The following is a 17,421-nucleotide window of genomic DNA, read 5'->3' on the forward strand; positions in this document are numbered from 1 at the left end:
CCAATCCAAATCCAATCCAAATCCAATCCAAATCCAATCCAAATCCAAACCGAATCCAATCTAAATCCAATACAAATCCAATCCAAATCCAATCCAAATCCAATCCAAATCCCATCCAACTAGTCCAAATCCAAACCAAATCCAATACAAATCCAATCCAAATTCAATCCAATCCAATCCAAATCTCATCCAAATCCAGTCCAAATCCAAACCAAATCCAATCCAAATCCAAATCCAATCCAAATCCAATCCAAATCCAATCCAAATCCAATTCAAATCCAATTCAAATCCAATCCAAATCCAATCCAAATCCAAACCGAATCCAATCCAAAACCAATCCAAATCCAGTCCAAATCCAATCCAAATCAAATCCAATGATGATGATGGTCCCGCCACATACCCCTACAAAGGTTTGAGCTAGACGATTTATCTTTAAGATAATTAATTGAATTTAATTTTTCAACAATTTAATCAGATTTGCAAAACAAAACAAAAACGATCTGATTACCATCACAGATATAAATTTCATAACTTTCCATTACTATCCAGCAAAAATAATAAATGTAAAAAACTGTTTATTTCATCTACAGATTCTCATAAGTATCAGTAGTGATTCTTCGAGTTCATAAAAATGCAAAACTTGTGATACCTCTCGCACAGATTTCAAAAGTTCCACCATGAATCGCGTTTCATGTTATTACAAGTAACGTTAGCCACTCGAAAGCATCAATAATAATCTAATAAACTATGTCGTTGTCAACAAAATCAAAACTTGTGTTACCGCTCCGTCGATATCAAAAGTTTTGGTATCAACCATGAAACCAAACTCTACTAGATAGCCTATTACTAATCCGCAGAATCATTGAAACAGCTGAAAAAGCGCAAGTCTGTACATAAATTTAAAAATCATTCATATCTGCTTTACGCGCGCGAGACTCAAACTTTTGTAGACTACACAAGAAAAAGGTCATTCCTTGTCGTGTTTCTGGACGAGCCGGACGTATTTTACTCCCGTGTCTCATCACGTGACGCGCTTTATACCGCTAGAGTTTTTTCCCCCGTTTAGTATTCGGCGGGTTGTTTTTATATCGTTAAGTTGCCTACGCGAGTGTAAAGCTAGTTACAAGGTGATTTATCCAGCCGACTAGTTAAGGAAGCGAGCTGTTCTAGCGATGCTATTGCAGTCTCGTTAGTTTGGTTTTTTTTTTTCATCAAGTGCTGCGACGACGATCAGTATCAATCAGCGTCAGGTCGCCAGGGACAACGCTAGCTACTCGTGTAGGCAGCAAACAGGCTAAGTAAAAAGATTGTATCCCATTGTCTCTTTGCATTCGTTTAACTTTCATCCACGCACCAGTGGTGCTCTGCCTGTCGTTAGGCAAGGGTGGCACCGTTGCATTAGAGTGGGACGAAACGCAAAAAAGTTTGCCTGAATTATTATTAAAAACTTTGAATTTTTTTTCTTCTTATTTTTTTGTGTGTGTGTGTTTTGTTATTATTATAATTAAAACCTATTAGTATTATTTTTTTTTCTCTTCTATTTTTTTTTGGGGGGGGATTTTGTATTACATTTCATGGACGAAGAAAACGGAGGCGAGACGCCTCCCAAAGACAATGTCGTTCGCACGCGATTCTACCAGGCTTCTTCGCCTGGGCCTTGGGTTGTTTACTTTCGGCAGAAAGTGAAAAGTATTGATTTCCTAGGAATCAAACGTGATTTGACGCGTCGTTTTCCGAAAACTGATTTTCATCAAATCAATCGGAACAAACTACGTGTAACCGCACCTACATACCAGGATGCAAATGCTATCGCAAAAGACCAGAACTATAATGTGGAATATTTGGTTTATGTGCCCTCGCGGGAGGTCGAGATTGAAGGCGTAATTAACGCAGCGAGCCTGACTTGTAAGGATGTGCTTGCAGGAAAAGGCCGTTTAAAGAATGCCCTGCAATCTACCGTGGATATTCTGGACTGCAAGGAATTGCATTCAGCAGCCATGGTAGATGGTAAAAAGTATATTCGAAGTCAGGTTCGCTACGGGTAACGTTTGCCGGTTCGATACTCCCAAAATATGTAGATATCGAAAATATGTTGTTTCCGGTGCGTCTTTTTGTACCCAGAGTTTTCAATTGTACCAACTGCAAACAGTTGGGGCACACTGCCGAGTTTTGCGACAACAAGCCCCGTTGTGGCAAATGTTTTGAAAAGGCATAGGAGGAGTCCTGCCAACAACAAGTTACAAAGTGCGCTTATTGTGGCATGGACCCTCCCCATGGTTCTAAGAATGTCCGGTGTACAAAAAGCGCACCCAAAAGTTAAGCGTTCGTTAGTACAGCGCTCTAAGCAGTCGTATGCAGAAATGGTGAAGTCGCAAGACACATCCGCAACTGCCAACGCAACGGCTGCTATTTCAGCTGCCGTTCAAGTAAGTGATTTTTATGATGTCATTTCCATAGACGAATCAGACTCTGACGTAGCCGATATGGATGATTCTGCGGAGGTACACGTATCCGAAAAGAGGAAGAAACTGTCTTCCCCGGGATTGCGCCGTAAGAAAACAATAATCATCCCTAAAAGCTTGCAAAAATTGGATGGTAATGGGGGATTATTTAAAATTCCGAAGCAGCCTGTCTATACTGCTCCTTTTGACCCATGTTGCAGTAAGACATTCCCGCCATTGCCTAAAACTGATGTTACAAAGAAACATCAGGCAAGGAATATCTCTGAGCAGAAAACTGCTACTCGCACTTCTAAGAAAAGAATCTCGTCCAAGCGAGGATTGATATCCTTTAAGGATCTTGTGGATCGTATTTTGAACTTGTTCAATATTCCGAATTCATTGAGGCCAATCATTGACCTCTTTATTCCAACAGTTGAAAGTTATCTGAAGCAATTGACTGTTTCATGGCCCTTCTTGCAGGACTTGTATCTTTCGATGGATAATACAGCCATACAAGATACAATCACTGTGCTGCAGTGGAACTGTCATAGTCTGAAAAATAAATTGGACGTGTTTAAGTTTTTAATTCGCAACTCCGATTGCGATATATTTACACTCTGTGAAACATGGCTTTCTTCTGAAGATGAAATCAACTTCCACGATTTTAACATTATTCGCCAAGATCGGAATGATCATTATGGTGGCGTTCTTTTGGGAATCAAAAATGTCACACTTTCTACAAAATTCCCATCCCGGCTGTTTATGGTTTAGAAATCGTCGCTTGCCAAGTAAATGTAAAGAATAAAGACCTTTGCATAGCTTCAGTGTATATTCCCCAAATGCCTCACTCAATCGTCGGCATCTTTGGAGCGCAGTCTCTCTTTTATCATCCCCAGTTTTAATACTGGGTGATATGAATGCACATGGTATTGCATGGGGCGAAACTAGAGACGATAACAGAGCGCCTATTTTCTATGATTTGTGCGACGATTTCAACTTGAATATTTTGAACACAGGCGAAGTAACTCGAATAGGACCTCAAGGTCAGGAAAGTCGAATAGATCTGTCTTTATGCTCTAATTCACTATCATTAGATTCCACGTGGAAGGTAATCCAAGATCCCCATGGTAGTGACCACATGCCGATAGTCACCACAATCAAAAGCGGCTATCAACGATCAGTGCCAGTTAATGTTCCTTTCGACCTCACGAAAACATTGACTGGCAAAAATTGCATCGGCGGTAAACATTGGTATTGAATCAACTGATATTCTTCCTCCACTGGATGAGTATCGATTCCTTACCGAATTGATTCATAAAAGCGCACTAGAAGCTCAGAAACGACGCGTTCCAAGTACATCTGTCATAAGAAGACCAGCCACTCCTGGATGGGATGATGAATGTACTAAGTTGTATTCCGAGAAATCTGATGCCTTCAAGGCTTTCCGTAAACACGGAAGGTCTGAGCTATTCGAAGAGTATTTGAGGCTTGAAAGAAAGCTCAAAAATCTTCTAAAGGCTAAACCACGTAGCTACTGGCGACGTTTTGTCGAGGGACTATCACGAGAAACCTCAATGACAACACTTTGGAAAACGGCCCGCAACATGCGGAACCGCATTTCCACCAACGAGAGTGAAGAATACTCCAATCGATGGATATTCAACTTCGCAAAAAAGGTCTGTCCAGATTCCGTACCAGCTGAACCGCTATTTCGAGAATCTACGCTTGATCCCGGTTCTTTGGGTGGACCATTCTCAATGCTGGAACTTTCTATGTCTCTTCTTTCATCGAATAATTCTGCTCCGGGATGCGATAACATCAAATTCAATCTTCTTAAAAACCTCCCAGATATCGCAAAAAGACGATTACTTGACCTGTACAACTGTTTCATGGAGTACAACATCGTACCACCAGAATGGCGCCAGGTCAAAGTAATAGCTATTCAAAAGCCTGGGAAACCAGCGTCTAATCACAATTCATACCGACCGATTGCCATGCTATCATGCATGAGAAAATTATTGGAGAAAATGATCCTTTCAAGAATTGACCATTGGGTCGAGCAAAATGCATTACTGTCAAATACTCAATTCGGGTTTCGAAAAGGTAAAGGAACAAATGACTGTCTAGCGTTGCTCTCTTCAGATATACAGCTGGCCTATGCGCACAAGGAGCAACTGGCTTCAGTTTTCTTGGATATTAAGGGCGCTTTTGATTCTGTTTCCATAGAAGAACTGTCGGAAAATCTGCACAGTAGTGGATTACCCGTTATTTTGAATAATTTCTTGTACAATTTGTTGTCAGTAAAACACATGAACTTTACTCTCGGCACTCTGACAACTTCCAGAAATAGCTACATGGGCCTTCCCCAAGGTTCATGTTTAAGTCCCTTGCTTTACAATTTCTATGTTAAAGATATTGACAATTGTTTGGAAGGACAATGCACGCTTAGACAACTTGCAGATGATGCCGTGATCTCCCTAAGAGGTTCATGTGCAGAAGTCCTGCAAAGACCATTGCAAAATTCCCTAAATAACCTGACTGTTTGGGCCAGACATTTAGGGATCGAGTTCTCTCCGCAAAAAACTCAATTGGTTGTGTTTACTAAGAAGCGGTACCCTGCTCAACTGAAACTAAAGCTGTTGAAAGATGACATAAACCAATCTTTATCTTCTAAATACCTTGGGGTCTGGTTTGATTCTATGTGTACCTGGAAGACCCATATTGATTATTTGTTAGAGAAATGCCGAAAAAGGATCCGTTTTCTCCGTTCTATCTCCGGAACATGGTGGGGCGCTCACCCGGAAGACCTAATCAAACTATATAAAACGACTATTCTCTCTGTTTTAGAGTATGGCTCTTTCTGCTTCCTCTCAGCAGCTGAGTGCCACCTAATCAAATTGGAACGAATTCAATATCGTTGTTTGCGTATTGCCCTTGGCTGTATGCATTCAACGCATAACATGAGCCTGGAGGTGCTTGCTGGAGTCACTCCTTTAAAGCACCGTTACTGGGAGCTCTCACTTAGAATACTGATCAAATGTGGAACAAGTAACACACTTGTATTAGAAAACTTCGATAATATGCTTGAACTGGCTCATCATTCAAGATACCTGCGAGTCTATCTCAACTACATATCGACAGATCTCTGTCTTCCATGTTATAATCCACCTCGAGTTCACTTCGTCAACGACAGTTCCTCAATTGAATACGATCTGTCCATGAAACACGCTATTCAAGGAATACCAGATCATCTTCGACAAATATCTATCCCTTCCATTTTTTCTGAAAAATATGAACATGTCAATTGTAATAACAGATATTTCACTGATGGTTCTCGCATTAACGGATCCACTGGCTTCGGTGTTTTCAACGTAAATTCAACCACTTTCCGAAAACTTCAAGAACCGTGTTCGGTTTATGTTGCTGAGCTGGCAGCAATTAATTTCGCTTTGGGGATAATTTCCGATCAGCCCGTAGACCATTATTTCATCTTCTCGGATAGTCTTAGTTCTATCGAGGCACTCCGGTCGATGAAACCTGTTAAGCACGCATCTTACTTTCTTACAACTGTAAGAGAGCAGATGCGTGATTTGGTCGAAAGATCATTTAAGATTACCTTTGTATGGGTCCCATCCCATTGCCTAATCTATGGCAATGAGAAGGCGGACTCGCTAGCAAAGGTGGGCGCACAGGAAGGTGAAGTTTATGATAGACAAATCTCGAACAACGAGTTTTTCCCATTAGTCCGTCAGAGTACTCTTCAAAATTGGCAAATGATTTGGTCACACAATGAACTTGGACGGTGGCTCTTTTCCATAGTTCCTAAAGTTTCTGCGCGAGCGTGGTTCAGAGGTGAGTACTTAAGCCGAGGCTTCATTCGCACGATGTCGAGACTTATGACCAATCACTATTCACTAAACGCACACCTCTATAGAATAAACCTGGTTGATAGCAACCTATGTAGGTGTGGAGCCGGTTACGATGACATCGATCACGTAGTTTGGTATTGCTCGGAAAACGACGCCTCCAGAGAGCAACTATTGGATACCCTTGTGGCCCGAGGTAAACAACCCTACAGGGCCTACAGGGAAGTAAGAGGTGTTTTGGGGGATCGCGATGTGGTTTATATGCAGGCCATCTATGCCTTTCTTTGCTCGTCTGACATAAAAGTCTAATTCCCTATCTTTTTTTTCTTTCTCGTTTTTGTTTTTGTCTTATTGTTCTGTGTAATACGAAGCTATGGCCATCCGGAAGATGCTCCCTGACGAACCACAACTCGAGCCCGACGCTACGCCATACCGTTATTGACGTCAAATACCCGGATGAGCAGCTGAAATACCTCAAACCTAAATCCCAACCTAGTCCGTCCTGAAATTACGCAATCTAACCTTGAGTCGCCACGAGTATCTTGGTCTATACCCTTTCCCCTTACTAACTGTTGATAATAAGATGATATCGATTGTAAATATCATAAAGTCTCGGCTCCGTTAAGTGTTATACACGCCTGAGCCTGTCAAATAAACACAATAGACAAAAAAAAAAAAAATAAAAAGGTCAAATTACAATAACGTCAATAAATATAAAATCCATCATCATCATCGAGGCGAACAAAATAGTTTATTAGTGCCTCAATAATTGAAAAACACAATTGTCCAAAGAAAATATCCGTAGGTCAAACTTCGTCAAGATACAATAATTAATGATTTTTAAAAAGTCAACTAGCTGCTTAAAATACAGCTTTTACGTGTGAAACACAAAGTCTCTTGAATTGTGATAATGTCGTTGCACGTTTGATATGTGTAGGCATCGAATTGAAATCATTGATACCTTTAAAAAACAAAGAATTTTGTGAAGCTCCATGCAAAAAGTTGGGTGTTCTTACATCTTCCGCGTTTCTAGTGTTATATCTATGAATGTCACTTCCTCTTTCAATTCGATCACACAAATATCGAGGCAGCAAACCATTTACAACTTTGAAAATGAACACCATTGTTAAATACACAATTCTTTGCTTCACCGAGAGCCACTGCAATGCATCCAACAAAAAAGTTGAGGAAGTGAATCTGTTACATCTTAAAATCAAACGCATAATCTTATTCTGCAAGCGCTGCAATCTCGATATTTGTGTCTGATTTGCTAAAAACAAAATGGAAGGACAAAAGTCCAAGTGAGGAGAGATGATTGATTTGTACAACTGTATTTTACTAGCTGTATTTAATTCGTTTTTCAATCGACATAGGATTCCATACTTCTTGGCTATTTTCCAATACAAATCATATCCAAATCAAATCCAAATTCAAGCCGAATCCAATCTAACTCTAATACAAAACCAATCCAAATCCAATCCAAACCCAATCTAAATCAAATCTAAATCCAAACTGAATCCAATCCAAATTCAATGAAGGGGTATGAAGCAATTTTTCATGATTTGTTCAATCTAACGCATACTCATTTTTATCCATTTGCTAAGCATCAATGCATTTGGTACCTGGTAAGTCGTAAAAATATAGGATTCTGTCAGGTCTGTCAGGCTTATCCAAAAAAGTTTGGGAACTTCTGATCTAAACAACATTATAGGAAACGGCTACTCGCCGAATCACACATCTCTGGGGGTCGAGCTCATGATCTTTAGATCAATAGCCCTCAAGTCTTCATACGTCCAGTTAGATTTCACCTTTCAAATTCATCTGGATAAACTTCAATATTAAATCCGCGATGTTTAATTTTTGTTTGTATTTCTCAATGAAGCTTTTTCCATAAAATTTGCTTCATGGCTTACTATTATTTTTTTGCTATTTTCTCTTCTCATTTGGACGATTTTTCCTTGTCGTCTAACTCAACTTTCATTCACTAGCACACCATCGGCACCAATTCATCTATGAACTTGTCTACATGGCTTACCATTATTTTTTGCCATATCGTTTTCTTTTCTCTGGCTTACCATTTTCTTTTGCCAGGCATGGCTTACCATAATTTTTTGCCATTTTGTTGCCGGTTTGAGGCTTACCTTTTTTTCGCTCAACATATTATGGCTCACCATTATTTTTTGCCATTTTATCTTCCAGCGCTGGCTTACCTTTATTTTTTTTTGCCTTTTAGACCTCATGGCTTACCATTATTTTTTTGCCATATTTTCCTGCGTCCTAGGCTTACCATGATTTTTTGCCTGATTTCTTTCCTTTTCAATCTTCTGCTAACTTATCTTACCATTCGTGGGAGCAACGACCACGTCATTGTCGTAGCCAAGCAAATTTATTCGGTGGATTTAAAACAAACTACAACATACAATTGTCGTAGCCAAGCAAATCCGTTCTCCAACATGCTTTTTTTTTTGTTAAAAATAAGCGTTGGACACTTGTAAACAAATGGCGTGTTCACGCCTCAAGAAACGAACACTGAATGTTCGTCATTTATTTTCTTTGTCCTCTTCTAACAATCTCGAATTCCCTGTCAGCCTACTGAGATTTAATTTCGATTTTCTTCTCATTAGCTTCTTAGTATGCTGGCATTTCAAATGCCTACTACGATAGAATTTCAAATTCGTTTTCATTTTATTTTATTTAAATTCTATTCTATTTACATATCAATATAACCAAAAACTGCAAATCCTTGTTTAAGGCTCACTTTATTCCCTGTACGATGAACAGGAATACGAAGGAATTCTGCATGTCGAGTATTTCTAGTCGGAACGTTGAGATCGATGTTGTTCATAGTGTCAAACACGAATAAGCGCTACAAAAGAATTCTGATGCTTAGTGATGAACTTTGTCCTACTTTAAAATCACTTTAATCTATTTATATACATAAAAATGAATTTCTGTCTGACCCTTATAGACTCGGAAACTGCTGACCCGATCGGCGTGAAAATTTATATGCAAGGGGAGTATGGAAAGGGGGCTCCCATACAAATGAAACAGAAATTTCGGCATAACCTGGCATAATCAGAGAATAAATCAATATCAGGCGAAACAAAATTCGTCGGGTCTACTAGTAAAGAATAAAAAAAAGTCTCATGTTAGCCAAAATAGGCAGATGTACCAAGCCGCAAGTTTGTATGAAAATTGCTTTGAAAACAGTAACTTTTATGCTCTAAAAACATATGAGATTGAGTACATCGGAAACATAGAAAGTTTTACAAGGAAACAGGTCGTCTTTGTAACGAAACGATTTGATGCTTGCAAGAAAAGTTATTAAAGGAATACTGTATCGTGGGAAGTTAAATATAACACGTAAAAGAATAACATCAATATCAATAATGAGCATTTTTGTTTTCATTATAACCTTGCTTTCAAACGACAAATCACTTCGCAACAACAACTGCCTTTCAGGTTGAAAAGTATTCTGCATAGTCAATGTCATACGCCAATGACAAGCCTCGACGCCTAGGGGGGGCTACAGCCCCTTCATCTACTTTCTCTATTTTGAGCTTCTTTTAAAACAATTCTCGTACATTTTACCACCTCATTAAGTTATCTTAGTGGGAATGTGATAAATGCTGTCCAACCTCCTATAAGGCCATTGCGGATCAATCACTCTCATTCATATTCCCTTTTTCCAAGCACGTGGGTTCTTAAACTCGGCACACTCAAAGGACAATATATGACGGATCGCTGTCAGGTTCCCACCGGTAAGCAGTGGATATTTTTGCATAGATATTTCGTAAATATCTATCTAAAAAACAAAATAATGGAACATTTTCCAGAGATTTTGAATTCCGACAGGAATGTTCCAGGGAGCCCAAATCCTCCCGGAATATCGACGGGAATGCTCCAAAGATTCCGACGGGAATGTTTCAGGAATTCCAACGGGAATATTCCAGGGATTCCGACGGGAATGTTCCCGAGAGTACGACCGGAGTGTTCCAGGGATTCCAATGAGCATCTTCTAAGGATCCTTTATCCTGCAGGAATTCCGACGGGAAAATTCCATGAATTTGAACGGGAATGTTTCAGTGATTCCGTCGGAAATTCTCCAGAATTGCCACGTGAATGTTCCAGGGATTTCGTAGGCAATGTTCCAGGGATGTAGAAGCAAATTCTCGAAGAATTCCGAAGCAATCTGTCGAGGAATCTCGAAGCAAATTGTCGAGGGACTCCAGGGATTTCGAAGGGAATCCTCCAGGGACAAATGAAGCAAATCGTTGAGGGATTCCAATTCCGAAGCAATTCGTCAAGGGATTCCGAACTAAATCTTCGAGGAATTCCGATAGAAACCGTGGATGTATTTCGAAGCGAATCGTTGAATGATTCCGAAGTAGTTTGTCGAGGGATTCCGAAGCAAATCATTGAGGGATTCCGAGGCATAACATCGAGACTCCGAATTAAATCTTCAAGGGATTTCGAAGCAAATCGCCGAAGTATTCTGAAACAAATCGTCAAGGAATTCCGAAGCAAATCGAAAATTTACTTGGTTGTCAAGACAATAGAAGATTGTTATCGACTACAAGGGCTATTGAATACCTTTGCTGAATGGTGTAAACTGAACAAACTTGTTGTTAGTGTTGACAAATGCGTGGTGATTACGTTTCATAGACTGACAACTCCTATCACGTTCAAATACAGCATTGACGGAGATGCTCTCGAGCGCGTCATTCAGGTCAACAATTTGGGCGTTTTTCTGGACGCAGGACTAACATTCAATCAGCACATTTCTTCCATTATATCCTAAGCTTCACGTCAATTGGGATTCATCACGAAAGTGTCCCGTGATTTCACCGACCCTCATTGCCTCAAAGCACTTTATTGTGCATTAGTACGACCAATACTGGAAAATTCAGCTGTTCACTAGTTGCTAAAATATTAATAGGTGAGATTGATGCTTCTGAACTCCTGTCCCGCATCGAATTTCGCACCATTGGTAGACAACTGCGATCTTCGTCTTTGCTGATGACCAGATTCCATCGAACGACATACGGATTCCACGAACCGCTTACATCGTGTGTTCGAATTTTCTCTTTTGTAGACGATCTCTTCGATTTTGGGGAAAATTGTAGATTGTTCATTAGTAGGGTAGAAAGGTCCGGAAGACTAAATTAGTTATCTAAGACATTCATGTAGACTGCTGTCAGATGAATTAAATAAATAATAATAATAATAATAATTGAAGGATTCCGAAGAAAATCATCAAAGGATTTCGAAGCAAATCGTCGAATGATTCCGAAGCAATTCATCGAGGGATTTCGAAGTAAAACGTCGAGGAAGTCCGAACTAAATCTTCAAGGAATAACGAGGCAAACCGTGGATGTATTTCGAAGCGAGTCGTTGAATGATTCTGAAGCAATTTGTAGAGGGATTGCGAAGCAATTGTCAGAAGGTTTCCGAAGCAAATCATTGAGGGATTCCGAGGCAAAACGTCCAGAGACTCCGAATTATATATTCAAGGGACTCCGAAGCAAATCATTGAAGGATTTTTAAGCAAATCTTCCATGGATTATAAAGCGTATCCCCCACAGATTCCCAAGGGTATCCCCGACGATCTGGATTCCGGTTGGAATACTTCGATGATTCTGAAAGGAATTTTTTAGAGATTCCACTCAAAATTCTTCTCGGATTCTGATGGGTATTCCTCTTGGATTCTGATAAGAACCCTACTCAGATGCTGATGGGAATTGTGGAAATTGTCATGCTGCTAGGCAAGCGGAAGTCTGCTGGAATACTCTCAATCCAGTCCGTGATGGTTGACCACATGTCTTTGACTTCTGGCGTAGTACCACGATTGCTTCGATTGATATTTTGGTGGCTCTACATTGTTGTTCATACCAAGGTTACTTTGATGCTTAGATATTGCCTTTTCATAATTAACACCACGTGCGATTTCACTGCCACACAGTAATCTTTCTCAGAAATGAAAAAAAGCTCATTTGTCTTCCACTCATTTCATTATGATAGGGTAAATATGGAAGATAACTCTTTTGTATTCAAACATTTTCAGTAATTCATTATGGTATATGTTGGAAATTGATATCACTGCTAACTATCTTTTCAAATCCCAGGGTGGCTAATTTTTTTCTAGGGAGGGCTAAGCCCTTCCCCTTTTATTTACGCCAATGGTCAATGTATTGATTATATACTATCGTTCATGGGCCACCTCACGGAACGGTCACATAAGGGTCGATTTTCACAGTAATTTCCATGCAAACTTTAAATGACGTGTGCACAATCAAATTACATCCAAACTTGCTAAAAAATAGGAGGATTGTTAAAATATAATTAATTAAAACGTACTAAAACGTATTAAAACGTACAGTATAGGGTAACGGTACCAATAGTGGAGGTATTAGTAGATCAACAAAAGAAAATATTAAGCTCTATCTGGAATAAGGGCGAATGTCGCAAGAGAGGATTCTCTTCGTCGACTTCACCTCTTTTTAATAAAAGTGACAAGCAGCGGATTTCTTTGTGGTTTATAACCTCAGCACGATAGAAAACAATGCGAACTTGCATTCTGAGGTGATAAACTGCAAAGAAATCCTCTGCTTGTCACTTTTATTTAAAAGAGGGGAAGTCGACGAAGAGAATTCTCTCTTGCGACATTCGCCCTTTTACCAGATAGAGCTTGATTTTTTTATAATTGATAATTATGCACTCCAAATAATCTAAACGTTGTTTCCACCTGAATTTTCAGGTACATTTTACGTGCACACGTAGCTGCAAATGCTTCAGAAAATTCAGGTGAAACTTACGTGTCCGGTGAATTCTATCCAAAACTCAGGTAGAACTTACCTGATTTTCACGTAGAATGAGAATTCTATCAAAAAATCAGGTAAAAGTTACGTGAATTTCAGGTGGAAAAAAATCTACGTACTTTTTCAGGTGGAAACAACGTGCAGATTTTTTTGGGTGTGAGAAATTCAAAGTTTTAATACCTTAGCCAATAGATAAATTAATAAATTTGCTAACAAAAATGAAATTGGTGTCATTTAAAATCAAAAACTACAAAATATCGCTTGCACCACTAATGGGTACAGGAACTTCCTGGAAATAGTTTAGAGAATTTACCTCCTTGAGTACGGATTCGATTGTTTCTGTTTTGTACCAGACTACCGTGTCCATCGCGTTGAACACTGATGCCAAGTCCGGCCAAAAAAGTACTGGGTTATGATGTTTTCGGATAATGGACAGTAGCCGTCGCTACAAGAATTCTCGAAAGTACACGTTATCTGTTATTGTACACGCAAAAAAAAGCGTTCCCGAATTCGTGAACCAGCAAAAATACACCGTGATTTAATTCATGGATTCGGGAACACCAGTCACGTTTTCCAGAACGTTCCAGAAAACGTGACTGTATTCCCGAATCCGTGACTGTTGTTCACGAAAAAATAGTTAGTTCACGAATTCATGAACGCTTTTTTTTGCGTGTATGTTACAAATGGATTTGATAGTATTCCACGCTTACAAATTGTTTGCCAAATACTTGCCTTTCTACAGATTTTTGTCTAAATACACACACCAGCACGGATCGTGTAGAACTGGTCCCGTGGAAGCATCTTATAATCGAATTTAATACATGGGTCCTCCTCACAGAGCATTAATGATTAATCATAGATTTAATAATGATTAATGAATAATGGGTTGTTTAATCATTATTCATTAGTCATAATCATTCAAAAAATATGATTTAATCATTAGTCACTAATCGTCAATCATATAATTTTACATTCAATCATTAATCACTAATCATATTCATAATTGTTTTGAGTTTATTCATTAATCATCAATTTTAATCATTGCATACATTGCTTTTATTCATTAATCTTTAATCATAATCATATAATGTTATACCTTTCAATAACCCAATTTGAAAGAAAGGTTTCTTGACTATTGATCACTATGCAAATCATTCAATTTGATTATTCATTATCACTATTCATTAATCATATCGATCGTTAATCATTAATCATACACATATTCTGTCAACATTTAATCACGATCGGTAATCGTTAATCATACTTCAAACGTTTTATTCATTAATCATAATCGTTAATCATCGTAAAAAAAATATTCTTTAATCATAATCTTTAATCATTGTCAAAAATGAATAAATCATCAATCATAATCGTTAATCATAGAGTTAAATGATTTAATCATTACCAATTTAATCATTCATTGGAAGCTTTATTCATTAACGCTCTGCCGAATCGCATAATAATCTACCCCGATGCTCTTATCTTCCATTTTCGTCATCTGACTCAGTCAAGGTTGGGAAAAGTATTTCATTTGTGCAAGGTCTGTTTGCGTTTTTCAGGAAAAGGACTTCGCAGTTCCACAAAAAATTGATCAAATGGCACAATTGAATCACAGAGCGATAGATTGAAATGTAAATAATCATGCACATGAATAGTCTGTTGTTTAAACATCATCTGAAAACAACAGTAGCGCATTAAAATCGTGCTTATGCTTTCTGGGACACCCTACCTTATAATTAACATGTAGGCAATTTACTGTAAAAGTAAAATTTCAATACTGCCTGGCGAAATTGATATTTTCAATATTTTGTTTTGTTTATTTTTTTGGAAAATGGAAAAGCCCGTTTGAGTTGAACTAGGCGCTTGGTCTTTGCGTGCAAACAGAGTAAAATTTCAATCCAAATGATACACATCACAATCATTACTTACAACTACAGTCGACTCTCTACATCTCGATGTTCTATAACTCGATATCTCTCCCTATGTCGATGGTTTCCTCAGTCCCTTCAATCTACATACATTTGGGCTTTCTACATCTCGATAACCTCCCTATCTCGATATCTCTGTATCACGATGTGTTCTGATCATATTTTGTTCAGGATTCACTCTTCTTATGTCGATATGTTCAAATTTTTAGGCTACCAGACTTTCTTTGGACAATAACAAACACATCAATAACATGAAATGACATTTGTTTTGTTGTCGTTTTTCATGGCAACGAGCTTTTTTGGATCTAGTACCCATTTCAATTTAACTTTCATTTCTCGATCTCTCCCTATCTCGATGGTCCCTTCAATATCGAGATGTGGAGAGGTGACTGTATTTACAATAATTTACTTAGTCTAGCTAGATCTAGTTTCAACAATAGAAACTAACCTTTCTGAACCTTTCTAAAAGGGTGACAGGGTGAGGGAAAACCTTTTCCGAAGAGTGTTACGACTCAAGTGAAATCGAATTCATTTGAGCAGTGATTGAAAATTCTGCACATGCTCAAAAATGGCGGAGAAAAAAGATTTGTCTAGGACGAAGGTTAGTTAAATGCATTGAATAAATTGTTTACAATAGTTGCAAGACTATTTTAAATCATAGAGTGTTTACTGATCGATGATTTTCAAAATTTCCAGAATCCGTTGTAAAACCTCTTTTCGTGGTCCCAAATTTGAAACTTTGGAATGGCTCCCCTATCTTACTGAAGGACGTAATTCTTTTTTTTTTTGTCTTTATTATCGAGACTTTCAGCCCGAGGCTGGCTCGTCTCGAAGATATTGACATCTATTTTTACCCAAGCCTCTGGGAGTTGCCCCAACGGCATGCATTTGTTTTTCATTTATTGGCTACTTACACATTTAGCCGTGAGAATCTCAATAGCAATGTCGAACGGCGCGTGATGCACTGGCTAGAGCACTGGGTAATTAGCAAGATTTGGGAGAAGGAGGATCTACCGCATGAGTGGATGGAAATGGAAGGTATCGTGTCCCATCAACAAAAAGGTTGATAAGCTGGATTGTAGCAACTACCGCACAATAACATTGCTGAACACCGCCTACTAGGTACTCTCCCAAATTCGATGCCGTCTACTAACACCAGTTGCAAGAGAATTCGTGGGGCAGTACCAGGCGAGATTCATGGGCGAACGCTTTACCACAGACCAGGCGTTCGCCTTCCGCCAGATATTGCATAAATGCAGAAATTGCAGAGTCTGGGAACCAGACTTCATCGATCGAGATCAGCTATGGAAAGTAATGCAAGAACACGGATTTCCGGATAAACTGATACGGCTGATCAAGGCGACGATGGATCGGATGATGTTCGTAGTTCGATTTTCAGGGGTATTCTCGAGTATCTTCTAAACGCGCAGAGGGTTACGGCAAGGTGATGTTCTTTTGTGCCTGCTATTCAAGATCGCTTTGCAGGTAGTAATATGAAGGGCAGGGATTGACACGAGTGGTACGATTTTTAAGAAATCCGTATAGCTATTTGGTTTCGCTGACGACATTGATATTATGGTATGTAACTTTGAGAAGTTGTAGGAAACCTACAACAGACTGAAAAGAGACGCTAAGCGGATTGGAGCAGTCATCAACACGTCAAAGACGAAGTACATGATGGGAAGAGACTTAAGAGAGGATAATGTGAGCCAACCACCACGATTTTGTATCGGTGATGACTAAATAGAGTTGGTCGAACAATTCGTGTACTTGGACTCACTCGTGACCTTCGATAACGCGAAAATCGAAAAACTGCCGGGCACGTATCTTAGGGAGTGTCAGAAGTAATGCAAAAGTCCCATGGCAACTTTAAGGCCACTCCTGACGGAATCCAAGTTTAAAAGTGCTCGCGTTTTTGGGGGCACACCACTCGATACGGAAGCAACGCACAGCTGTCATTTTTATTATTTCACGCATGCTGCGACGCAGCAAAGCTGAATCAACAAAAATGACAGTTGTGCGCCGCCTCTGAATCGAGTGGTGTGCCCCCGAAAACGCGAACACTTTTAAACTTGGATTCCATCAGGAGTGGCCTTAAAGCACCATCAAATTTTGCACCTTCCAACTTTCATTAAGTTGTTTCTACAACAAAAAGCTATATTTAGCACACCTTTATGGTTCCATTAGACTGCTTATAAAATCAATTTTGTGTTAAAATAGGAAAAACTATTGATTTAGGCGCACGGATCAAGAAAGCAAGGGCTGCCTTTGCGAGTTTAAGAAATATCTGGAAAAACAGGCAGATAAGTGAATGCACCAAAATACGAATTTTCAACTCTAACATGAAATCTGTGCTGTTATACGCTAG

The 17,421-nt window shown here is 39.1% G+C and overlaps 2 protein-coding genes across 3 annotated transcripts in view; both read left to right on the forward strand.

The window, feature by feature from the left end:
• The window catches only part of LOC134204173 (acyl-CoA-binding domain-containing protein 5), a 72,652-nt gene that overhangs the window by 22,382 nt on the left and 32,849 nt on the right, over positions 1-17,421 (forward strand). The gene's annotated exons all lie outside the window — the stretch shown is intronic.
• On the forward strand, positions 1,031-6,961 carry LOC134204674 (uncharacterized). Of its 2 annotated transcripts, XM_062679482.1 has the most exons (3): positions 5,260-6,293; positions 6,376-6,503; positions 6,679-6,961. In XM_062679482.1, the coding sequence occupies exons 1-2, from the start codon at positions 5,384-5,386 to the stop codon at positions 6,378-6,380; spliced, it is 915 nt and encodes a 304-aa protein (XP_062535466.1). In that variant the 5' UTR covers positions 5,260-5,383; the 3' UTR covers positions 6,381-6,503; positions 6,679-6,961. The 2 variants fall into 2 exon arrangements, 1 of the variants encoding a protein (XP_062535466.1); XR_009977953.1 differs by lacking the exons at positions 5,260-6,293; positions 6,376-6,503 and adding an exon at positions 1,031-1,127.

This window comes from Armigeres subalbatus, chromosome 1, assembly GCF_024139115.2.
Source record: "Armigeres subalbatus isolate Guangzhou_Male chromosome 1, GZ_Asu_2, whole genome shotgun sequence".
NCBI lineage: Eukaryota > Metazoa > Arthropoda > Insecta > Diptera > Culicidae > Armigeres > Armigeres subalbatus.

Excerpts from the sequence above, each read along its gene's own strand:
- LOC134204674 (XM_062679482.1), top strand. The coding sequence starts at position 5,384 with ATGCATTCAACGCATAACATGAGCCTGGAGGTGCTTGCTGGAGTCACT.